This window comes from Oncorhynchus mykiss, chromosome 30 (assembly GCF_013265735.2).
Source record: "Oncorhynchus mykiss isolate Arlee chromosome 30, USDA_OmykA_1.1, whole genome shotgun sequence".
In the NCBI taxonomy this organism is placed as follows: domain Eukaryota; kingdom Metazoa; phylum Chordata; class Actinopteri; order Salmoniformes; family Salmonidae; genus Oncorhynchus; species Oncorhynchus mykiss.
In genome coordinates this window covers 14,301,881-14,324,790 of record NC_050570.1, presented here as the reverse complement: position 1 = coordinate 14,324,790, position 22,910 = coordinate 14,301,881, and the positions used below count along the sequence as shown (strand labels likewise).

At 41.9% G+C, this 22,910-nt stretch overlaps 1 protein-coding gene across 2 annotated transcripts in view; it reads left to right on the top strand.

Moving 5' to 3' along the window:
- The window catches only part of LOC110521389 (sodium- and chloride-dependent GABA transporter 2), a 57,404-nt gene extending 34,494 nt beyond the window's left edge, over positions 1 to 22,910 (top strand). For both annotated transcript variants that reach the window (XM_021598919.2, XM_021598918.2), the window contains exons 8-15: positions 13,893 to 13,996; positions 15,993 to 16,117; positions 17,571 to 17,683; positions 18,423 to 18,560; positions 19,078 to 19,180; positions 19,806 to 19,906; positions 20,172 to 20,342; positions 20,509 to 22,910. In XM_021598919.2, coding sequence (XP_021454594.1) covers positions 13,893 to 13,996; positions 15,993 to 16,117; positions 17,571 to 17,683; positions 18,423 to 18,560; positions 19,078 to 19,180; positions 19,806 to 19,906; positions 20,172 to 20,342; positions 20,509 to 20,673 — 1,020 coding nt within the window. In that variant the 3' untranslated portion in view covers positions 20,674 to 22,910. The remainder of the gene's footprint in view (positions 1 to 13,892; positions 13,997 to 15,992; positions 16,118 to 17,570; positions 17,684 to 18,422; positions 18,561 to 19,077; positions 19,181 to 19,805; positions 19,907 to 20,171; positions 20,343 to 20,508) is intronic.

The window sequence follows — 22,910 nt, the reverse complement described above, 5'->3', positions numbered from 1 at the left end:
TGTGTTTACGGATATATTCAATCAATCCATATCTTGGTCTGCTGTTCCCACATGCTTCAAGAGGGCCACCATTGTTCCTGTTCCCAAGAAAGCTAAGGTAACTGAGCTAAATGACTATCGCCCGTAGCACTCACTTCCATCATCATGAAGTGCTTTGAGAGACTAGTCAAGGATCATATCACCACCACCCTACCTGACACCCTAGACCCTCTCCAATTTGCTTACCGCCCCAATAGGTCCACAGACGACACAATCGTTATCACACTGTACACTGCCTTCACCCATCTGGACAAGAGGAATACCTATGTGAGAATGCTGTTCATTGACTACAGCTCAGCATTTAACACCATAATACCCTCCAAACTCGTCATCAAGCTCGAGACCCTGGGTCTCAAGCCCGCCCTGTACAACTGTGTCCTGGACTTTTTGACGGGCCGCCCCCAGGTGGTGAGGGTAGGTAACAACATCTCCACCCCACTGATCATCAACACTGAGGCCCCACAAGGGTGCGTTCTCAGCCCTCTCTTGTACTCCCTGTTCACCCATGACTGCGTGGCCATGCACCTCCAACTCAATCATCAAGTTTGCAGACGACACTACAGTGGTAGGCTTGATTACCAACAACAACGAGACAGCCTACAGGGAGGAGGTGAGGGCCCTCGGAGTGTGGTGTCAGGAGAATAACCTCACACTCAACGTCAACAAAACAAAGGAGATGATCGTGGACTTCAGGAAAGAGCAGAGGGAGCACCCCCCTATCCACATCGATGGGACAGTAGTGGAGAAGGTAGAAAGTTTTAAGTTCTTCGGCTTACATATCACGGACAAACTGAAAAGGTCCACCAACACAGACAGTGTGGTGAAGAAGGCACAACAGCGTCTCTTCAACCTCAGGAGGCTGAAGAAATTTGGCTTATCACCAAAAACACTCACAAACTTTTACAGATGCACAATCAAGAGCATCCTGTCTGGTTGTATCACCGCCTGGTACGGCAACTGCTCCGCCCACAACCGTAAGGCTCTCCAGAGGGCAGTGAGGTCTGCACAACGCATCACCGGGGGCAAATTACCTGCCCTCCAGGACACCTACATCACCTGATGTCACAGGAAGGCCAAAAAGATCATGAAGGACAACAACCACCCGAGCCACTGCCTGTTCACCCCGCTATCATCCAGAAGGCGAGGTCAGTACAGGTGAATCAAAGCAGGGACCGAGAGACTGAAAAACAGCTTCTATCACAAGGCCATCAGACTGTTAAACAGCCATCACTAACATTGAGTGGTTGCTGCCAACATACTGACTCAAATCTCTAGCCACTTTAATAATTTAAAATGGGATGTAATAAATGTATCACTAGTCACTTTAAACAATGCCACTTTATATAGTGTTTACATAACCTACATTACTCATCTCATATGTATTTACTGTACTCTTTACCATCTACTGCATCTTGCCTATGCCCCATGGCCTTCGCTCATCCATATATTTATATGTACATATTTTTATTAATTCCTTTACACTTGTGTGTATAAGGTAGTTGTTGTGAAATTGTTAGATTACTTGTTAGATATTACTGCGTGGTCGAAACTAGAAGCACAAGCAGAACATCTGCTAACCATGTGTATGTGACAAATACAATTTGGTTTGATTTGATGCACCCCTTCAGGTGTTGACCTTACCGTGAAATGCTTACCTACAAGCCCTTAACCACCAATGCAGTTTAAGAAAGTGTTAAGAAAATATTTACAAAATAAACCAAAGTAAAAAATAATAATATATGTTTTTTAACTTGCATTTGGAGTTCTTAAAATTAATTGAATGACATATACATTATTTTGGAAAAGTAATGCATCTTTTCGAGTAGGCTATGTTTGCTAGGCTTAGGTGTGTGGCTGAGTGTAGACTCTTGGACAGAAACAAATTAAGTTGTATAGTGTGCCACACCCTTCATTGGTGTGTGTGAACCCCCACCCACCCACCCACCCAACTGCTTGTGCCTGTGTGTCTACAGGGAGCATTGGTTGTGTGGTGTCACACCCTCCATTGGTATGTGTGACCCCACCCCAATAATTGCTTGTGCCTGTGTGTCTACAGAGAACATTGGCTAAAGCCTATAGGTCTAAAATAATATCCACAGTTGGGACATGTATACTTTTTAAAATTATTTGAGATGGAATTCACATTCAGCCAAGAGCCAATACATTTTATTTCTCTGCTCCCCTCACTGCATCAAGAGGACATTGTCTGCTTCATATAAGGCTTTAGTTTAGGAAGGTCATAAAAAATATGATACTAAGACAATGTATTGCAAAAGAACAGAACAGCATGTTTTGAGTTTTTATTTATCTGTGCTTAGTAGCCGAGGCTATATGTCTGCGCCATCAATGCGTTCATTTAGCAGACATCACTTGGGTATATTCAGTCAACACACATACAGTTGAAGTCGGAAGTTTACATACACTTAGGTTGGAGTCATTGGAGTCATTAAAAAGTTTTTCAACCACTCCACAAATGTCTTGTTAACAAGCTAGTTTTGGCAAGTCAGTTAGGACTGGTAATTTATTTGATTGTCGAATAGCCTGGGCCAGGGCCTCCAGGAACTTATAAAAATTGCAGATGTGAGATGGGGTCACCGAGCCTGCTACTTGTACTTATTCTGAACGGAACTGAGCAGGTATTGCCTTTTATTTCTGTGGCAGGGGGATTGGTATACAGTGTAATCGGAAATAATTCAGACCCCTCGATTTCCCCCCCCCCCCCCCCCACACATTTTGTTACTTTACAGCCTTATTCTAAAATGGATTAAATATTTTTTCCCCCCTCAAACTACCCACATCAAACTACACAAAACACCCTTAATGACAAACCAAAAACTTGTTTTTAGAAATGTTTGCTAATATATTAAAAATTAAAAACAGAAATATCACAATTACATGTAGTACCAGTCAAAGGTTTGGATCTTTTGTGGAGCGATGGGTAACGATGCTTCGTGGGTGACTGTTGTTGATGTGTGCAGAGGGTCCCTGGTTCGCGCCCGGGTATGGGCGAGGGGATGGTCTAAAGTTATACTGTTACGTTGATGCTGTTGACCCGGATCACTAGTTGCTGCGGAAAAGGAGGAGGTCAAAAGGGGGGTGAGTGTAACGGATGTGAAATGGCTAGCTAGTGGCGTTTCAATCGGTGACGTCACTTGCTCTGAGACCTTGAAATAGTGGTTCCCATTGCACGCTTTTGTGGAGCGATGGCTAACGATGCTTCGTGGGTGATTGTTGTTGATGTGTACAGAGGGTCCCTGGTATGGGCGAGGGGGCGGTCTAAAGTCTACTCATTCCAGGGTTTTTCTTAATTTTTTACTGTTTTCTACATTTTAGAATAATAGTGAATACATCAAAACTATGAAATAACACATATGGAATCATGTAGTAACCAAAAAAGTGTTAAAGAAATCAAAATATATTTTATATTTGAAATTCTTAAAATATATATATATATATTTGATTTTATTTAACCTTCATTTAACTAGGCAAGTCAGTTAAGAACAAATTATTATTCACAGTGATGGCCTACCAAAAGGTAAAAGGCCTCCTGCGGGGACGGGGGCCTGAGACCAAAAAAAAAAAAATGAAAATATAAATATAGGACAAAACATATCACAATAAGAGAGACAACACAACACTACATAAAGAGAGACCTAAGACAACAACATAGCAACACATGACAACATAGCAAGGCAGCAACACATGACAACACAGCATGGTGTTGTCAACAACATAGAAGCAACACAACATGGTAGCAGCACAAAACATGGTACAAACATTATTGGGCACAGTCAACAGCACAAAGGTCAAGAAGGTAGAGACAACAATACATCACAAAAAGTAGCCATCCTTTGTCTTGATGACAGCTTTGCACACTCTTGGCATTCTCTCAAATCAAATTGTATTTGTCACATACACATGGTTAGCAGATGTTAATGCGAGTGTAGCGAAATGCTTGTGCTTCTAGTTCCAACAATGCAGTAATATCCAACGAGGAATCTAACCTAACAATTCCACAACAATTACCTTATACACACAAGTGTAAAGGAATTAATAAGAATATGTACATAAAAAAAATATATGAATGGTATAGAACGGCATAGGCAAGATGTATAGAGTACCGTATATACATATGAGAGGAGTAACGTAGGATATGTAAACATATAAAAGATGCATTGTTTAAAGTGGCTAGTGATACATTACATCAAGATGGCAAGATGCAGTAGATGGTATAGAGTACAGTATATCCACATGAGATGAGTAATGTAGGGTATGTAAACATTATATGAAGTGGCATTGTTTAAAGTGGCTAGTGATACATTTATTACATAAATGTTTCCCGAAGTCCACGATCATCTCCTTTTGTTTTCTTGACGTTGAGTGTGAGGTTATTTTCCTGACACCACACTCCGAGGGCCCTCACCTCCTCCCTGTAGGCCGTCTCGTTGTTGTTGGTAATCAAGCCTACCACTGTAGTGTCGTCTTGTGTTGGAGGCGTGCATGGCCACGCAGTCGTGGGCGAACAGGGAGTACAGGAGAGGGCTGAGAACGCACCCTTGTGGGGCCTCAGTGTTGAGGATCAGCGGGGTGGAGATGTTGTTACCTACCCTCACCACCTGGGGCGGCCCTTCAGGAAGTCCAGGACCCAGTTGTACAGGGCGGGGTCGAGAGCCAGGGTCTCGAGCTTGATGACGAGTTTGGAGGGTACTATGGTGTTAAATGCTGAGCTGTAGTCGATGAACAGCATTCTCACATTCCTCTTGTCCAGATGGGTTAGGGCAGTGTGCAGTGTGATTGCGATTGCATTGTCTGTGGACCTATTGGGGCGGTAAGCAAATTGGAGTGGGTCTAGGTTGTCAGGTAGGGTGCAGGTGATATGGTCCTTGACTAGTCTCTCAAAGCACTTCATGATGACGGAAGTGAGTGCTACGGGGCGGTAGTCATTTAGCTCAGTTACCTTAGCTTTCTTGGGAACAGCCCTCTTGAAGCATGTGGGGACATCAGACTGGGATAAGGATTGATTGAACATGTCCGTAAACACACCAGCCAGATGGTCTGGGGATGCCGTCTGGGCCTGGAGCCTTGTGAGGGTTGACACATTTAAATGTTTTGCTCACGTCGGCTGCAGTGAAGGAAAGCCCGCAGGTTTTGGTAGCGGGCCGTGTCAATGGCACTGTATTGTCCTCAAAGCGAGCAAAGAAGTTGTTTAGTCTGTCTGGGGGCAAGACATCCTGGTCCGCGATGGGGCTGGTTTTCCTTTTGTAGTCCGTGATTGACTGTAGACCCTGCCACATACATCTTGTGTCTGAGCCGTTGATTTTCCATTCTACATGGTCTCTATACTGACGTTTGATTGCCTTGTGGAGGGAATATCTACACTGTTTGTATTCGGTCATGTTTCTGGTCACCTTGCCCTGATTAAAAGCAGTGGTTCGCGCTTTCAGTTTTGCGCAAACGCTGCCATCAATCCACGGTTTCTGGTTTGGGGATGTTTTAATAGACGCTGTGGGGACGACATCGCTGATTCACTTGCTAATAAACTCGCTCACCGACTCAGCGCATTCGTCAATGTTGTTGTTTGCCGCAATGCGGAACATATCCCAGTCCACGTGATCGAAGCAATCTTGAAGAGTGGAATCTGATTGGTTGGGCCAGCGTTGAACAGACCTGAGCGCAATCATCTTGGTAGCTCAACCATCTTCATGAATGCATTTCATTCAGCAGGAGTGCCTTGTTAAAAGTTCATTTGTAAAATGTATTTCCTTCTTAATGCATTTGAGCCAATAAGATGTGTTGTGACAAGGTAGGGGTGGTATACAGAAGATGGCCCTATTTGGTAAAATACCAAGTTCATATTATGGTAAGAACAGCTCAAATAAGCAAAGAGAAATGACAGTCCTTCATTACTTTAAGACATGAAGGTCAGTCAATGCGGAACATTTCAAGAACTTTGGAAGTTTCTTCAAGTGTAGTTGCAAAAACCATCAAAAACCTCTCTTGAGGCCCGCCACAGGAAAGGAAGACCCAGAGTTACCTCTGGTGCAGAGGATAAGATAATTAGACCAACCAGACTCAGAAATTGCAGCCCAAATAAATGTAATCACAGAGTTCAAGTAACAGACACATCTCAACATCAACTGTTCAGAGGTGACGGTGTGAATCATGCTTTCATGGTGGAATTGCTGCAAAGAAACCACCACTAAAGGACACCAATAAGAAGAGACTTGCTTGGGCCAAAAAACATGAGCAATGGACATTAGACTGGTGGAAATCTGTCCTTTGGTCTGATGAGTCCAAATTTGAGATTATTGGTTCCAACCGTTGTGTCTTTGTGAGACGCAGAGTAGATGAACGGATGATCTCCGCATGTGTGGTTCCCACCGTGAGTTATGGAGGAGGAGGTTTGATGGTGTTGTGGTGACATTATCTGTGATTTATTTAGAATTCAAGGCAAACTTAACCAGCATGGCTACCACAGCATTCTGCAGCGATACTCCATCCCATCTGGTTTGCGCTTAGTGTGACTATAATTTGTTTTTCAACAGGACAATGACCCAACGCACATCCAGGCTGTGTAAGGGCTGTTTGACCTTGAAGGAGAATGATGGAGTGCTGTATCAGATGACCTGGCCTCCACAATCACCCGACCTCATCCCAATTGAGATGGTTAGGGATGAGTTGGACCGCAGAGTGAAGGAAAAGCAGCCAACAAGTGTTCAGCATATGTTGGAACTCCTTCAAGACCGTTGGAAAAGCATTCCAGGTGAAGCTGATTGAGAGAACCTGAAGAGTGTGCATGTAACGGTTTTCTTCTGGGGAAAGAGAGGCGGACCAAAATGCAGCGTGGTTAGTTTTGTGCATCTTTAATAAAGATGAAAGTACAACAATCTACAAAACAAGAAACGTGAAAAAACCAAAACAGTCCTATCTGGTGCCACAAACACAATCACCCACAAAACCCAACACAAAACAGGCTACCTAAATTTGGTTCCCAATCAGAGACAATGACTAACACCTGCCTCTGATTGAGAACCATATCAGGCCAAACATAGAAATAGACAAACCAGACACACAACATAGAATGCCCACCCAGCTCACGTCCTGACCAACACTAAAACAAGGAAAACACACACGAACGATGGTCAGAACGTGACAGTGCAAAGCTGTAATCAAGGCAAAGGGTGGCTACTTTGAAGAATCTCAAATATGAAATATATTTTGATTTGTTAAACACTTTTTTGGTTATTACAGGATTACATATGATGTGTTATTTAATAGTTTTTATGTCTTCATTATTATTCTACAATGTAGAAAATTGTAAAAATAAGAAAAACCCTTGAATGAGTAGGTGTGTCCAAACTTTTGACTGGTACTGTAAGTATTCGGACGCTTTACTCAGTACTTTGTTGAAGCACCTTAGGCAGCGATTACAGCCTCGAGTCGTCTTGGTTATGATGCTACAAGCTTGGCACACCTGTATTTGGCGAGTTTCTCCCATTCTTCTCTGCAGATCCTCTCAAGCTCTATCAGGTTTGAATGGGAGCGTTGCTGCACAGCTATTTTCAGGTCTTTCCAGTGATGTTAGATCTGGTTCAAGTCCGGGCTCTGGCTGGCCCACTCAAGGACATTCAGAGACTTGTCCCGAAGCCACTCCTACATTTGTCTTGGCTGTGTGCTTAGTGTCTTTGTCCTGTTGGAAGTTGAACCTTCGCCCAAGTCTGATGTCCTGAGCACTCTGGAGCAGTTTTTCATCAAGGATCTCTCTGTACTATGCTCCGTTCATCTTTCCCTCAGTCCTGACTAGTCTCCCAGTCCCTGACGCTAGTCTCTCATCTCCACAGAGGAACTCTAGAGCTCTGTCAGAGTGACCATCGGGTTCTTGGTCACCTCCCTGACCAAGCCCCTTTTCTTCCGATTGTTCAGCTTGGCCGGGTGGCCAGCTCTAGGAAGAGTCTTGGTGGTTCCAAACTTCTTCCATTTAAGAATGATGGAGGCCACTGTGTTCTTGGGGACCTACAATACTGCAGAAATGTTCTGGTACCCTTCCCCAGATCTGTGCCTTGACACAATCCTGTCTTGGAGCTCTACATACAATTCCTTCAACCTCAGGGCTTGGTTTTTGTACTGACATGCACTGTCAATCAATCAAATTTCAATCAAATGTATTTATAAAGCCCTTCTTACATCAGCTGATGTCACAAAGTACTGTACAGAAACCCAGCCTATAACCCAAAACAGCAAGCAATGCAGGTGTAGAAGCACAGTGGCTAGGGAAAACTCCCTAGAAAGGCCAGAAATTAGGAAGAAACCTAGAGAGGAACCAGGCTGTGGAGGGTTGGTCAGTCCTCTTCTGCCTGTAACGGGTGGAGATTATAACAGAACATGGCCAAGATGTTCAAATGTTCATGGATGACCAGCAGGGTCAAATAATAATAATCCCAGTGGTTGTCGAGGGTGCAACAGGTCAGCACCTCAGGAGTAAATGTCAGTTGGCTTTTCATAGCCGATCATTCAGAGTAACTCTACCGCTCCTGCTGTCTCTAGAGAGTTGAAAACAGCAGGTCTGGGACAGGTAGCACGTCCGGTGAACAGGTCAGGTCAGTCAGTTCAGGTCAGTTCTATAGCCGCAGGCAGAACAGTTGAAACTGGAGCAGCAGCACGACCAGGTGGACTAGGGACAGCAAGGAGTCATCAGGACAGGTAGTCCTGAGGCATGGTCCTAGGGCTCAGGTCCTCCGAGAGAGAGAAAGAAAGAAAGATAGAGAGAGAATTGGAGAGAGCATACTTAAATTCACACAGGACACCGGATAAGGAAGGAGAAATACTCCAGATATAACAGACTGACCCTAGCCTCCTCGACACTGCAGCATAAATACTGGAGGCTGAGACAGGAGGGGTCGGGGACCTTATATAGACAACTGTGGGACCTTACATAGACAGCTATGTGCCTTGAGCTCAATTTCGACTCTCATGGCAAAGGGTCTGCATACTTATTTAAATAAGGTATTTTTGTTTTTGATTTTTAATACATTTGCAAAAAAAATTTTTTCGCTTTGTCATTATGGGGTATTGTGTGTAGATTGATGATGATTTTTAAAATATTTTTAATATATTTTAGAATACAGCTGTAATGTAACAAAAAGTCAAGGGGTCTGAATATTTTCCGAAGGCACTGTGTAGTATTTATATCATATTAATTAGTCCCTTTAAATGTTTTGGTACACCCACTGGAGAGCTCTTCTTTGTCTACACCCATTCAGCATCGTTCACACCCTCTTAAGCTATATCCCCGCCTGTAAACTCAGAGCGCTGTCAGATTGTCTGTTCATAAATTCAGAGCGTTTCACTCTTGGAGCGTTCAGAGCGCACACTGAATGCCCTGGCCAAGGAGTAGGGTGTTTCCGAGCGTTATGTCCTAACAGCAGCAGTCAAGCATCCAAGCCAACTAGTTAACGTTAGCTAGCTTGTTAGCTACTTCCAGACACAAATGAGAGAACAGCTCACTCTGACCATTTTACTCACACTAGCAGAGCTGGTTAGACTGTTATCTTATCCAGAGTGTTGGTGACTGCAACTGTGCTGCTGGCAACAATTTAATTACGCTTTTTTTGCCGCCGTTTACAGACACCAGCCATATTCAATGGGTGTTGAGTGTTCATAAATTCACGAGTTATTCTGCGCTCTGGCACACTCATGAGTGAATTTACCAGCTACGTCTATCAACAGTTGTTGCATTGACATCATGAACATCCTCTTGAAATGGTTACTTGCATAGTGGATGGAGTCTTCTGTTAAAACATGCTAGCTGGCTAAACAATGAACCATAATCCCAACTCACAACGTTATTACCCTGCATGAATCTGCAGCTAGCTAACCAACCAGGTTCAATGTTAGCTAACTAACATTAAGCTATAACTAGCAATACAAATGGCTCTGAGATGCGAATAATATTACTACACAGAGAATACAAGAAACGTTAGCCAGCTAGCTAACAATACACTTGAAATGAAAACAACTTTCTGACAAAATTAGAAACATGTAATATCTGAAAATGTAGCTATCTTAACTGTATACATGGTTGGACGCTTCTCCCTTAGTTTAAATATGTAATCTGGAGACAGGTGTTTTTCGCTACCATACTCTAATTCCACTGATTTCAAAACTCGATCTCTCGGTATGTCCAGCCCACTCATTATCTCAGCCAATCAAGGCTAGTGGGAAGGTTTTCTGGCTAAATGAACTAGGCACGTAATTTAACAATTTTATTCGTATTTACAGATGACATACAAGTTTGTTATTAAGGCACATGAAGGTTCAAATGTTCAAGAAGGCATTTCTGCCAAAAACACATTTTGATTTTAAAAGAAAGTTTACCTTCAAATGAATCTCCTGTGAAGTAGTAACGCGTGACATACGCCTAGTTTCCTGAAACGAGTCACATTTGAAATTGATTTCAATAATCAAATCAAAGTATATTTTATGTGTCACATGCACCGAATACAACAGGTCTCGACTTTACAGTGAAATGCTTACTTACAAGCCCTTAACCAACAATGCAGTTTTAAGAAAAATAAGTGTACTAAAATAAACTGAACTAAGAAATAAAACAAAGAAAAAGAAAAAAATGGAAAAATAAATGATTAAAGAGCAACAATAAAATAACAACAAATTAGCACTACAACCTGTCCCAACCAGGTAATTTGCCTACTCATGTTAGCCAATGCCCTCATGAGTTCATGGAGAAAGGTTTGGACTCCCAGGAAGCCGGCTTCCACAGTTGAGAGAAGAGGAGTTCTTATTTCTTAAAAAAAAAAACTTGATCTGGCTTGGTGTGGATTTACAATCAGAGATGTACAATTCTTTATAGAAACTGAAGAATCTTTGGTTGATTCATTTGGGTTCTGATAGTAATTCACCTGATTCAGATTCAATAGCTTGTTGGCCAGTATGTTAGCCAGTACCCATGACTGGGTCGATTACCATGGAAGTAATGGTTGAGTCTAACTCGATGGATTGCAAATTATATTCTCTGTCTTATCAATAGATTTAGTTCTATCTTGACTTTCAAGTGAGTAGTCACTACATGATCTCAAAAAAGTGTTTGTTGAGAACGTTCTAACGTTGTTAACAACTTTTCCTATTCTGACATCTTCTTTAATTGTGATTTGTTCAGCCCAGATGCAAATGCAGTTGCTTTGTTTTTAATAAAACCTTTAATAAAACCTGAGGATCGTCAACTGAATTTTTGTTAATCATTATGAATTCATTCAATTCCATTTCAAATTCTTCACAGAAAATATGATTTTGTAGTAAGTGACATTAAAGCACCATCTTGTGGCTCTTTTAGGATATTCTGACATATGTATCTGGCCGTAATAAGCATGATGATCAGACAGGCTCATATGTTGAATTTCCATTTTCTTGATTAAATTAAATAGAGGAGTAGATAAGAGTATGAAATCGATTCTGGAGAATGTTTTGTGCCGGTTTGAATAGAAAGTGTACTCTTTTGCTTTAGGGCTATGAGCTCACCAAGCATCAATGAGGTTGTAAATAGAGAGTACATGTTGGAGAACCTTGGTTTCCTGTAGATTGTAGTTGGTCTTATTAGATTTGTCCCGCATGTCCAGAATGGCATTCATGTCTGTTCCAATAACCAGCTGGATTTCAGTTAATTCCAACAACATGCTGTTCAGAGAATCATACAACTTAGGATCATATGAATTTGGAGCATACACATTAATAAAGGCCATTTTCTTTCCATTATGGATACATTTAAAACCTCTTAGGGATCCCTTACGGCTAGAATCCCGTTACCGGGATCGATTTGACAACATCCGGTAAATTGCAAAACACTAGAGTCCACCTGAGTGACACTTAGAAAGAATACGAATACTTCTTCATTTTTCAAAAAACAAAACATCCAACAATTTCGAAAGACTGTTGACATCTAATGGAAGCCATAGGAACTGCAATCTGAGTCTTAATAATTAGGTTTTCCCATAGAAAAGCATTGGAAAATCCAATGACCTCAACAACAAAAAAAATCCTGGATGGATTGTCCTCTGGGTTTCGCCTGCCAAATCTGTTCTGTTATACTTACAGACATTATTTTAACAGTTTTAAAAACGTTAGTGTGTTCTCTATCCAATACTACTGCATATGCATATCCTAGCTTCTGGGCCTGAGTAACAGGAAGTTTACTTTGGGCACCTCAGTCATCCAAACATGCCTTTACCAAGGACTGTGATTTTGAGTTTCTTATGTATCATTATGATTACACCCGTAGTTTTGTTTGGGGCTGATGAAAAAGCAGCCAGTTTGCAGAAATGGTTCTCTATTCCATGCACGTCATTTTGTGTGTTTCTTGGAGCATTTTTATATGGTTTCTTGCTAGAATATTATGACTGCTGGAACGTTTGACAGGAGTATTTAGCCCTTTCAAATTTCATGAGAGAATAGTTAGTGTTGCCATTGTTTTTCTAAAACGTAATCGTTATCTTTAGTGTTGATAAGCCCATGGATGTAAAATAAAAAGCAGGACCCATAGGGAAATCCACCCATTGGTCTCTCCCCACCCAGAAGACGCTCTCTATAAACCATTCCCCTTCCCCCCTACTCCCTAGCCTCCCCGGTTCCCCTCGCCCTGCACTATAATTACATGGTTGTAGTATAACGGCTAGTGGCAGCCTTACAAATGAAATTTCTTAAGCAGCATATTTTTGGTATTAAGGTATTTATAAAATTAATAATAATTAAACTAAATAAGTAACCAATTCAGAACTTTTACAATTAAGTTAGCAGACTTGAAGAGTAAGGGTGGGTAATGAAGAAAAAATTATGAAAATTATAACAAGAAGAAACTATGTGAGATATGCAATTCTAATGCCTAAACAGACAAAACTAGGATAGCTGTAGGATCCATATATTGTCCATTGTTCATTAATTTGCATGATGTCATCACTGTGTAAATGTCCTGGACCATAGGCAATATAATGACAACAAGTTCAATGCTCAGCAATAATAGTATTATTGTTCCTTATACCCAAACATGAGAGGTCTCCTCATCATTGTCTTATGCTGAGGGCAGCATCCAATTGTAACCATAGCGGAGAGGAGAGGAGAGGAGAGGAGAGGAGAGGAGAGGAGAGGAGAGGAGAGGAGAGGAGAGGAGAGGAGAGGAGAGGAGAGGAGAGCGATTTATTTGAGTACACCAGAAAACAAAATTAGCGCCCTCTTCAATCCACTGACAAGCTACTCCAAGAAGCCTGTACCATGAGAACATCAGTGGCTATGGCCCATAGGCCCTGATCAAAAGTAGTGCACTACATAGGCAATAGGGTGCAACCAGAAGTCTTCCTGGCTGCCAGGCAGCAAACTGAAACGTGCCCCCATTGCTTCAGCACCACTTTGCCGAATGGAACAAAGAGCACCCTCATTTAAATTGGAACTGTGTTGTGCTGGTCGTTCAGAGTCTGTGATGGAAAATTACCACACTTGGCGTTGAGGAGCCATTGAGATGGAGAACCAGCGTGCCAGTGACATTGTCAGGGTGGAGAGGGTGGGCTTAGGACTGAAAAGGGGTTATGGGGTATATAGACAGAGATCACTGGGGGTTGTATGGTGGGTGATGATGACATAATAAGTGATGAGAAATGGGGTGACCGTGTTTACCACAGAGTGAGGAGCATGTAGGTAATTATTTGGTCATAAAATGTCTGACTGGTATGGGTTTATAGCTGTCTTTCTATAATGTGTTTCATAGAAGTAAATGTATCAGCCAGGAACAATGCCATGGTTTCTCCCAGCAAATGAAAAGGCTGGTTGGTTTGGTTTCTTCCTGTTCTTTCTAGGTATGGATGGATGCAGGGACTCAGATCTTCTTCTCGTATGCCATCTGTCTGGGGTGTCTGACTGCCCTGGGGAGCTACAACAAGTACAACAACAACTGCTACAGGTCAGGGCTCACCTCAGAACACACACTTACACCTCTACCTCCCAGTCTGCTCTACTCTTCTGTACTGTGCTATACTGTACTCTGCTCTACTTTACTGTACTCTGCTCTACTCTTCTGTACTGTTCTATACTGTACTGTACTCTGCTCTACTTTACTGTACTCTGCTCTTCTCTTCTGTACTGTGCTATACTGTACTGTACTCTGCTCTACTCTACTGTATTGTACACCCCACCTCCTACCTCACCTAATTAGATAAGACTGAGATTATTGATACAATAAGCAGAAGTGTCTCTGATAAGATTAAACAGAGAAGTGATATGTTCTGTTTAATACCCTAATGACCTAACTGTCAGTTCTGTTTTATACCCTAATGACCTAACAGTCAGTTCTGTTTTATACCCTAATGACCTAACCATCAGTTCTGTTTTATACCCTAATGACCTAACCACCAGTTCTGTTTTATACCCTGATGACCTAACCATCAGTTCTGTTTTATACCCTAATGACCTAACCACCAGTTCTGTTTTATACCCTGATGACCTAACAGTCAGTTCTGTTTTATACCCTAATGACCTAACCGTCAGTTCTGTTTTATACCCTAATGACCTAACCATCAGTTCTGTTTTATACCCTAATGACCTAACCATCAGTTCTGTTTTATACCCTAATGACCTAACCATCAGTTCTGTTTTATACCCTGATGACCTAACAGTCAGTTCTGTTTTATACCCTGATGACCTAACCATCAGTTCTGTTTTATACCCTAATGACCTAACCATCAGTTCTGTTTTATACCCTAATGACCTAACCATCAGTTCTGTTTTATACCCTAATGACCTAACCATCAGTTCTGTTTTATACCCTAATGACCTAACCGTCAGTTCTGTTTTATACCCTAATGACCTAACCGTCAGTTCTGTTTTATACCCTAATGACCTAACCGTCAGTTCTGTTTTATACCCTGATGACCTAACAGTCAGTTCTGTTTTATACCCTAATGACCTAACCACCAGTTCTGTTTTATACCCTAATGACCTAACCATCAGTTCTGTTTTATACCCTAATGACCTAACCGTCAGTTCTGTTTTATACCCTAATGACCTAACCGTCAGTTCTGTTTTATACCCTGATGACCTAACAGTCAGTTCTGTTTTATACCCTAATGACCTAACCACCAGTTCTGTTTTATACCCTAATGACCTAACCATCAGTTCTGTTTTATACCCTAATGACCTAACCGTCAGTTCTGTTTTATACCCTAATGACCTAACCATCAGTTCTGTTTTATACCCTAATGACCTAACCATCAGTTCTGTTTTATACCCTAATAACCTAACCGTCAGTTCTGTTTTATACCCTAATGACCTAACCGTCAGTTCTGTTTTATACCCTAATGACCTAACCGTCAGTTCTGTTTTATACCCTAATGACCTAACCGTCAGTTCTGTTTTATACCCTGATGACCTAACAGTCAGTTCTGTTTTATACCCTAATGACCTAACCACCAGTTCTGTTTTATACCCTAATGACCTAACCATCAGTTCTGTTTTATACCCTAATGACCTAACCGTCAGTTCTGTTTTATACCCTAATGACCTAACCGTCAGTTCTGTTTTATACCCTAATGACCTAACAGTCAGTTTTGTTTTATACCCTAATGACCTAACCGTCAGTTCTGTTTTATACCCTAATGACCTAACCGTCAGTTCTGTTTTATACCCTAATGACCTAACCGTCAGTTCTGTTTTATACCCTAATGACCTAACAGTCAGTTTTGTTTTATACCCTAATGACCTAACCATCAGTTCTGTTTTATACCCCAATGACCTAACCATCAGTTTTGTATATTGATCTGCATTCTGACAGTATCTGATTCTGCTTTGAAGCTGTAAAGTTTTAGTGATTCTGCTTTGAAGTTTTCAAGGGGTTAGTGTGTGGTACAGTATCTGTTGTTATGGTCTACGTCTTCCTGACGACTGCCTCTCTGGGTTTACAGAGATTGCTTGTCGTTATGCTTCCTGAACAGTGGGACCAGTTTCGTGGCTGGCTTTGCCATCTTCTCCATCCTGGGCTTCATGTCTTATGAGCAAAATGTGCCCATCTCAGAGGTGGCAGAATCAGGTTAGTAGTCCTTGTAAAAGAGCGTTACACACAAACCATTCTAGACAGTCAATTTCTACATCATCGTTGGGAAAGAATGTATGGTTTTCCACAATTGAAAAAAGTGTACGTGCTTGTGCTGTCAGATGGAATCATCTGTTGAATTTCAACAATACTAGAACTGAGTATGTCAAAGTAGAATTTCTACCCCAAGTGAGCGGCTATTGACTGTAAATTCCCCACACTGTTCAAAAGAAAAACCCTTTACTGTGCTGTATTGGTGCTTAATGGTGCATATTGGTGAGTAATGCTGCGTAATGGTGTTTAATGGTGAGTAATGATGCTTAATGGTGTTTAATGATGCTTAATGGTGTGTAATGGTGCTTAAAACCTCTTCAGGATCGGACCTATTTTTTTTTAACACAATAGATCTGGTAAAAGATAATACAAAGAAAAAAACAACCGTTCTTTTGTATTTTTTTTGTACCATCATCTTTGAAATGCAATCGAAAGGCCATCATGGATTTTTCCAGCCCAGCTGCAATTTAGATTTTGGCAACTCTAATGGCAGCAGTGTATGTGCAACGTTTTAGAGTGATCCAATGAACCATTGCATTTCCGTTGAAAATGTTGTATCAAGACTGCCCAAATGTGCCTAATGTTGAAAACTGTGCACTCTCCTCAAACAATAGCATGGTATTATTTCACTGTAATAGCTACTGTAAATTTGACAGTGCAGTTAGATTAACAAGAATTTAAGCTTTCTGTCAATATTAGATATGTCTATGTCCTGGGAGATTTTCTTGTTCCTTACAACCTCATGCTAATCGCATTAGCCTACGTTAGCTCAACATCCCACAACATAAGCACGACCTTGGTGCTTATTTTTTTTTATTTTACTAGGCAAGTCAGATAAGAACAAATTATTATCTTCAACGACAGCCTAGGAACAATGGGTTAACTGCCTTGTTCAAGGGCAGAACAACAGATTTTTACCTTGTCAGCTCAGGGATTCGATCTTGCAACTTTCCGGTTTCTAGTCCAACACTCTAACCACTACGTTACCTGCCACCCCTCTCTCGCTCTCTCTGTAATGGTGTGTAATGGTGCTTAATGGTGAGTAATGGTGCTTAATAGTGCGTAATGGTACTTAATGGTGCGTAATGGTGCTTAATGGTGAGTAATGGTGATTAATGGTGAGTAATGGTGCCTAATGGTCCTTAAGATGGTGGCGCAGAGTAGGGCGCATGTCTAGCCAGTTCCTGCTCGCCTTGAACTTGATGATTAGACATGTTAATATTTAGAAGTCAACTTTCAAGGTTCAGAGATTACCTAATAGTTTAGAATACAGTCGGGTAGAGGTTGTTGTTGCAATACGGATCCAAAGTCCTGCTCACGGAATGACAAGTCTGTAATGACCTGTTATGACCTGTTAGGACTCCTCTATGACCTGTTATAACCCTCTGTGCCCCAGGTCCTGGTCTAGCCTTCATAGCATACCCCCGTGCTGTGTCTATGATGCCCTTCTCTCCTCTCTGGGCCTGTTTCTTCTTCATCATGATCGTCTTTCTGGGGCTGGACAGCCAGGTGAGACTAGAACAGCTCTGTCTCCTCTCTGTCTCCTCTCTGTCTGTCTCTCTGTCTGTCTGTCTGTCTGTCTGTCTTTCTCCTATCTCACTGTCTGTCTGTCTGTCTCTGTCTCTGTGTCTCTCTCTCACTGCCTGCCTGCCTGCCTGCCTGCCTGCCTGTCTGTCTGTCTGTCTGTCTGTCTGTCTGTCTCTGTCTGTCTGTCTCTGTCTGTCTCTGTCTGTCTCTGTCTGTCTCTGTTTCTGTCTCTGTCTCTGTCTCTGTCTCTGTCTCTCTCTGTCTCTCTCTCTCTCTCTCTCTCTGCCTCCCTGCCTCGGTCTGTCTTTTTCCTCTCTCGCTGTCTGGAGAAGTGGTTGTGAGTCTGTCTGTCTCGCTCTCTGTCTCTCTCTCCCTGCCTCGGTCTGTCTGCTCTCCACTCTCTGTCTCCTCTCACTCATCATCTGTGTTGCTCATTTAGTAGAGCATGGCGCTTGTTATGCCAGGGTTGTGAGTTTGCTTCCCACGGGGGACCAGTATGAAACTACTGTAAGTTGCTCTGGATAAGAGTGTCTGCTAAATGACTCAAAAGTAATTTCTTTCTTGGGTTTTCACATTCTTCATCAAACAATTTGTCACACACACACACACACACGCACACACGCACACACAATGCGTTCAAACTCTGCCTCTAACAATGTCCACAATGGTGTTTTTCTTTATCTGTAACAAAGCATCCCCTCTGTTGTCTCCCCTCCTGCAGTTTGTGTGTGTGGAGAGTCTGGTGACGGCCATGGTGGATATGTACCCTAAAACGTTCCGTCGTAAGAACCGCAGAGAGCTCTTCATTCTGGCGGTTGCCATCTTCTCCTTCCTCATGGGTCTCATCATGCTGACCGAGGTATGCCACTGTCCACAGTGCCCCCTAGCACCCCAATTGGTCAAGGGTAGCTGATAAAATGGCTGACCCTGGCTCTGACCCCAACTCTCCGCTCTGACTCCAATTACCTATGGTCATGTCTCAGAACTGCACAGTGGCAGAAACTTTCACTTGTCTTCATAAACAACAATGAAATCCCAAAGGCTTTCATTAAGGGCTTTGAGTGAAAGTTACTACACTTGCTAAAAAAAGAGCCATTCGACCATAAGATACTGACATCAGGAATACAATTAGCTCCTTTTGGGGAACATTCAGTCTGTGTATGAAGTATAGCCTCTCTAATGTATGCTCTATAACGTATATTGTTACATACATCGTAGACCATATACGGAGGCTAAACTTCATAATCAGAATTAATGTTCCCCAAAAAGAGCTATATGTTTTCTTGCATCTGCACGTTGCTCTACGTGTGGCCTTGATAAAACAGAGAGAGTGTCCCTAGCTGCCCTGCCGTAACGTAACACATGTTTCTCTCCAGGGAGGCATGTACGTCTTCCAACTCTTTGACTACTATGCTGCCAGTGGGATGTGCCTGCTCTTTGTGGCTGTCTTTGAGACAGTTTGCATTGCTTGGATTTATGGTGAGTGTTTAGCCAAGTTATTTGGGTATGTGTTGAGGGGGGCATTAGCATGACAAATGGGGTATTTTAATTGACGACATAAGCACTGTTCATCCATCCTCTGGGCTCCAGCAGTAGTCTTCTCCCCGTAGAAGTGAAAGGGCATCTGGGAGTGGAACAACTAACTGTTCATCCATCCTCTGGGCTCCAGCAGTAGTCTTCTCCCCGTAGAAGTGAAAGGGCATCTGGGAGTGGAACAACTAACTGTTCATCCATCCTCTGGGCTCCAGCAGTAGTCTTCTCCCCGTAGAAGTGAAAGGGCATCTGGGAGTGGAACAACTAACTGTTCATCCATCCTCTGGGCTCCAGCAGTAGTCTTCTCTCCATAGAAGTGAAAGGGCATCTGGGAGTGGAACAACTAACTGTTCATCCATTCTCTGGGCTCCAGCAGTAGTCTTCTCTCCATAGAAGTGAAAGGGCATCTGGGAGTGGAACAACTAACTGAATGTGATATTATTGGACCATTTTGAATACCTTTTTGATGAGAATTAGTACTATTTTGAGCAACCAGTTAGATTCCTTACACATTCCCACAGTACTCATTTGTATCTGTCCCTTGCTGATGCCTGCCTCACTGTTCCTGTAGGTGCTGACCGTTTCTATGACAACATCGAGGACATGATTGGCTACCGCCCTGGGCCTATTATCAAATACTGCTGGATGTTCTTCACTCCTGCTACCTGCTTAGTGAGTCTTTTAGTTTTGAACTAAAACCCTGTTCTGTCTTTTGACTGAGGATTGACCTCTGGTGGTTACTATTGAAAAGCATCTACCATTGCACAGCAAGGCTCATCAAATTTACTAAGATTTTTTAGAAAGTGGTAAGATCTCAAATGAAAGCAAGTCACTATTGTTATTTTTAAATAAATGCAAAAAAACCTTGAATAAACCTAGGACGTAGCAAACAGTGACTGTCAAGAAGACAGAGCTGATGGACTATTTACCTCCGCAGGGTACTTTTGCCTTCTCCCTGATCAAGTACACCCCTCTGAAGTACAACAATGAGTATGTGTACCCCTGGTGGGGCTATGGCCTGGGCTGGCTCCTGGCCCTGTCCTCCATGCTCTGTGTCCCCCTCTGGGTGGTCATCAAAATGTGTTCTGTGGAAGGTACCCTGAAGGAGGTAAGTCCCACACACCACCTACTGTTTTCACTCCTTACCCCCACTGACTTTTTTCTCTGTTTACTATTGTCAATTTTTTGGGCTTAAGCTACTGTAATTTAGAAATATATACAAACCAATACAACAAACCAATCTTGTCTTGTCTATTTCCTCTGTTGTTCTGTAGCGCTTTATAATCCTGACCACACCGTCCACTGACTTACCCAAAACCAAGAAGGAACAAGAGAAGCTGCTGGCCATCTTTGCTGCTGATGGGGACAGCCTCCGTCAGAGACACCCTCCCACCAAGGAAGGCTACTTTCCCGTCAATGAGAAGGAGTCCAACTGCTAGAGCTGGGAACGTGTACCCAGGCCTTGTGAGGTCCCATGTCCCTCCCCTCGACATGGCATCTGCCTTGGGCCCGTCCCAAACCTCTCCTCAACGATACCTCATAACTGCACAACTGCGGCCAAATGAGCACAGATGCAGAGACACTGGTGCTGCTGTGCCCTGGCTCTTTCTCTCCTACATGGTCTCTCAGAGACAATATAGACTACTGTTTCAGGTGCTGTTGTTAAATTGTGTATGTACTGATGTTCACACACTCAATGCTACTGGCTCTTCCATCTACACTTCCCATCCACGGGACAGTTGTTCGCCACTTCTGCCTCACACTGTTGCCTGAACAACCAGGAACTCTAGCTGGGTTGTGCTGATTTAGTTCGCCAATGACGAAGTGTAGCAGACATTGAAATGGTGTGATTCAGTGATTAGTTATATGTCCATTGTGGTTGAGACTTGAGAATGTTTGTCTGATGATCACATCTGCTTTCTAAGGATGTGTTTTTTGTTTTCCTTCTTTTCATGGACATCTCTGATGTTCAGCTCGGCACGTATTGTACGAATACTACTTCAAGTTGTTTTTCAGTTAGTTCTAGCTTCTGGCGGAATGAAATGTTTCCTTCCAAGCACAGTCGTAGAGTTTCAGTTGAATACAGTCCAGTTACATTGTGATGTTTATTTCAGGACTTAGTTGAAAGGACTGCCTCATACAGCACATCGTAACAATGCTTTACAACATAATCCCTCCGTCTGTCCTCCCTCTACCACGTTCTCATGTAGGGTTGCTCCTGATTTCTATTCAGCTGTGAGAGACACTGTGATGAGGTATTATTTTAGGGCATTATGTTGAACCTGCTACAGTCATATCAGTTGATATAGTAAATACATCAATCTGATCCATATGTTAGTTAATTTATCCCGGGATGCTAAACCTTCGCTGACAACATGTTTAGACGACAAATAAAGGAAAAAATAAAGGAATGCGATAACCGCATGCCAACTAAAAGCACCATGTCATTGTGGTTACAAGAAGCAATGCAGAATTGAACAAGAATTCAATGTATACTTTTTTTGCCTCCGAATACTATGATTTTAGATTAATATATTGGCAAGTGCCAACCTATACAGTTTAATTTCCAGATTTATGTCAGAAGAATTGCATCAAAAATACGTCTGAAGCCCAAGTGTCTGTCTCTATTATAGTAACCTAACATAGCAGGAGTAAAATAAACCTGTAGAAAACAGACTGAATAGGCTTTGCTAGCCTAAGGTTGTTGTTTGAGTTTAGGATTAAGTCAGACATACTGTAAATGTATTGCTTTGATTCAAAAGCTTACTTGGACATATAATCATTGTGTATTAGAATTTTAATCATACCCACTGGGCACAGACGTCAGTTCAACGTCTAGTTTTGATTTACATTTTGTTGAGTTGTCAACTAACGTGAATTAAACATGAAATCAACAACAATTTTCAACATGTCAATGGATTTAGGTTCAAAGTTGGGTGACAAAAATACAAAATGCCCCTACGTTGATAATTTTTTGCAAATCCAATAAATTCTCCTCATTGATTTAACATCACATACATTTTGGGGGTTGAAATGATGTGGAAACAACGTTGATTCAACTATTTGTTTTGCCCAGTGGGTAGTCCTGTGTTAGGTTTTTTAAGTACTTTGAATTGTAAAACCAGGATATTTGCTCTCATTCTTGGCTTGATTTAAAAAAAACTGTATACAATCGTATATATATATATTTCTAAACTGTATACCAAGTCCAAAATGTGATAAAGCACATGACAAACATAGTTTAAAAACTAGTGAAAGTATGGATTGTGTTAAATATATTTTTGTTGTACAGAATTTTGGCATTTGAAATCATTGTACAGTACACTACAGTATACCATCATAGCGAGCAGCCTAGAGGTGAGAAGCTGGAGAGAAAGAGTTTTTCGGTAATACTGAACTTGAGTTTCATACTTTTTACCTTGGAAAAATGAAATGTCTCGGAAAGTCTGTTATTTGCTTATATTGCGGCCTATTCATTAATTAATTATATCATCATCTACTTTGCCATATCATACAATAACAACTTTGAAAAGTATAAGCTCTTACACTTCCAGTATGTGTTCGTCAGTATTGCCAACGACATGTCCAGTGAAGTGCAAAGCTGAATACCGTTCACATGTATCATTACAACTGACATTGTAAAATAAAAACATTTATATTAAAAGTTTAAAAACAA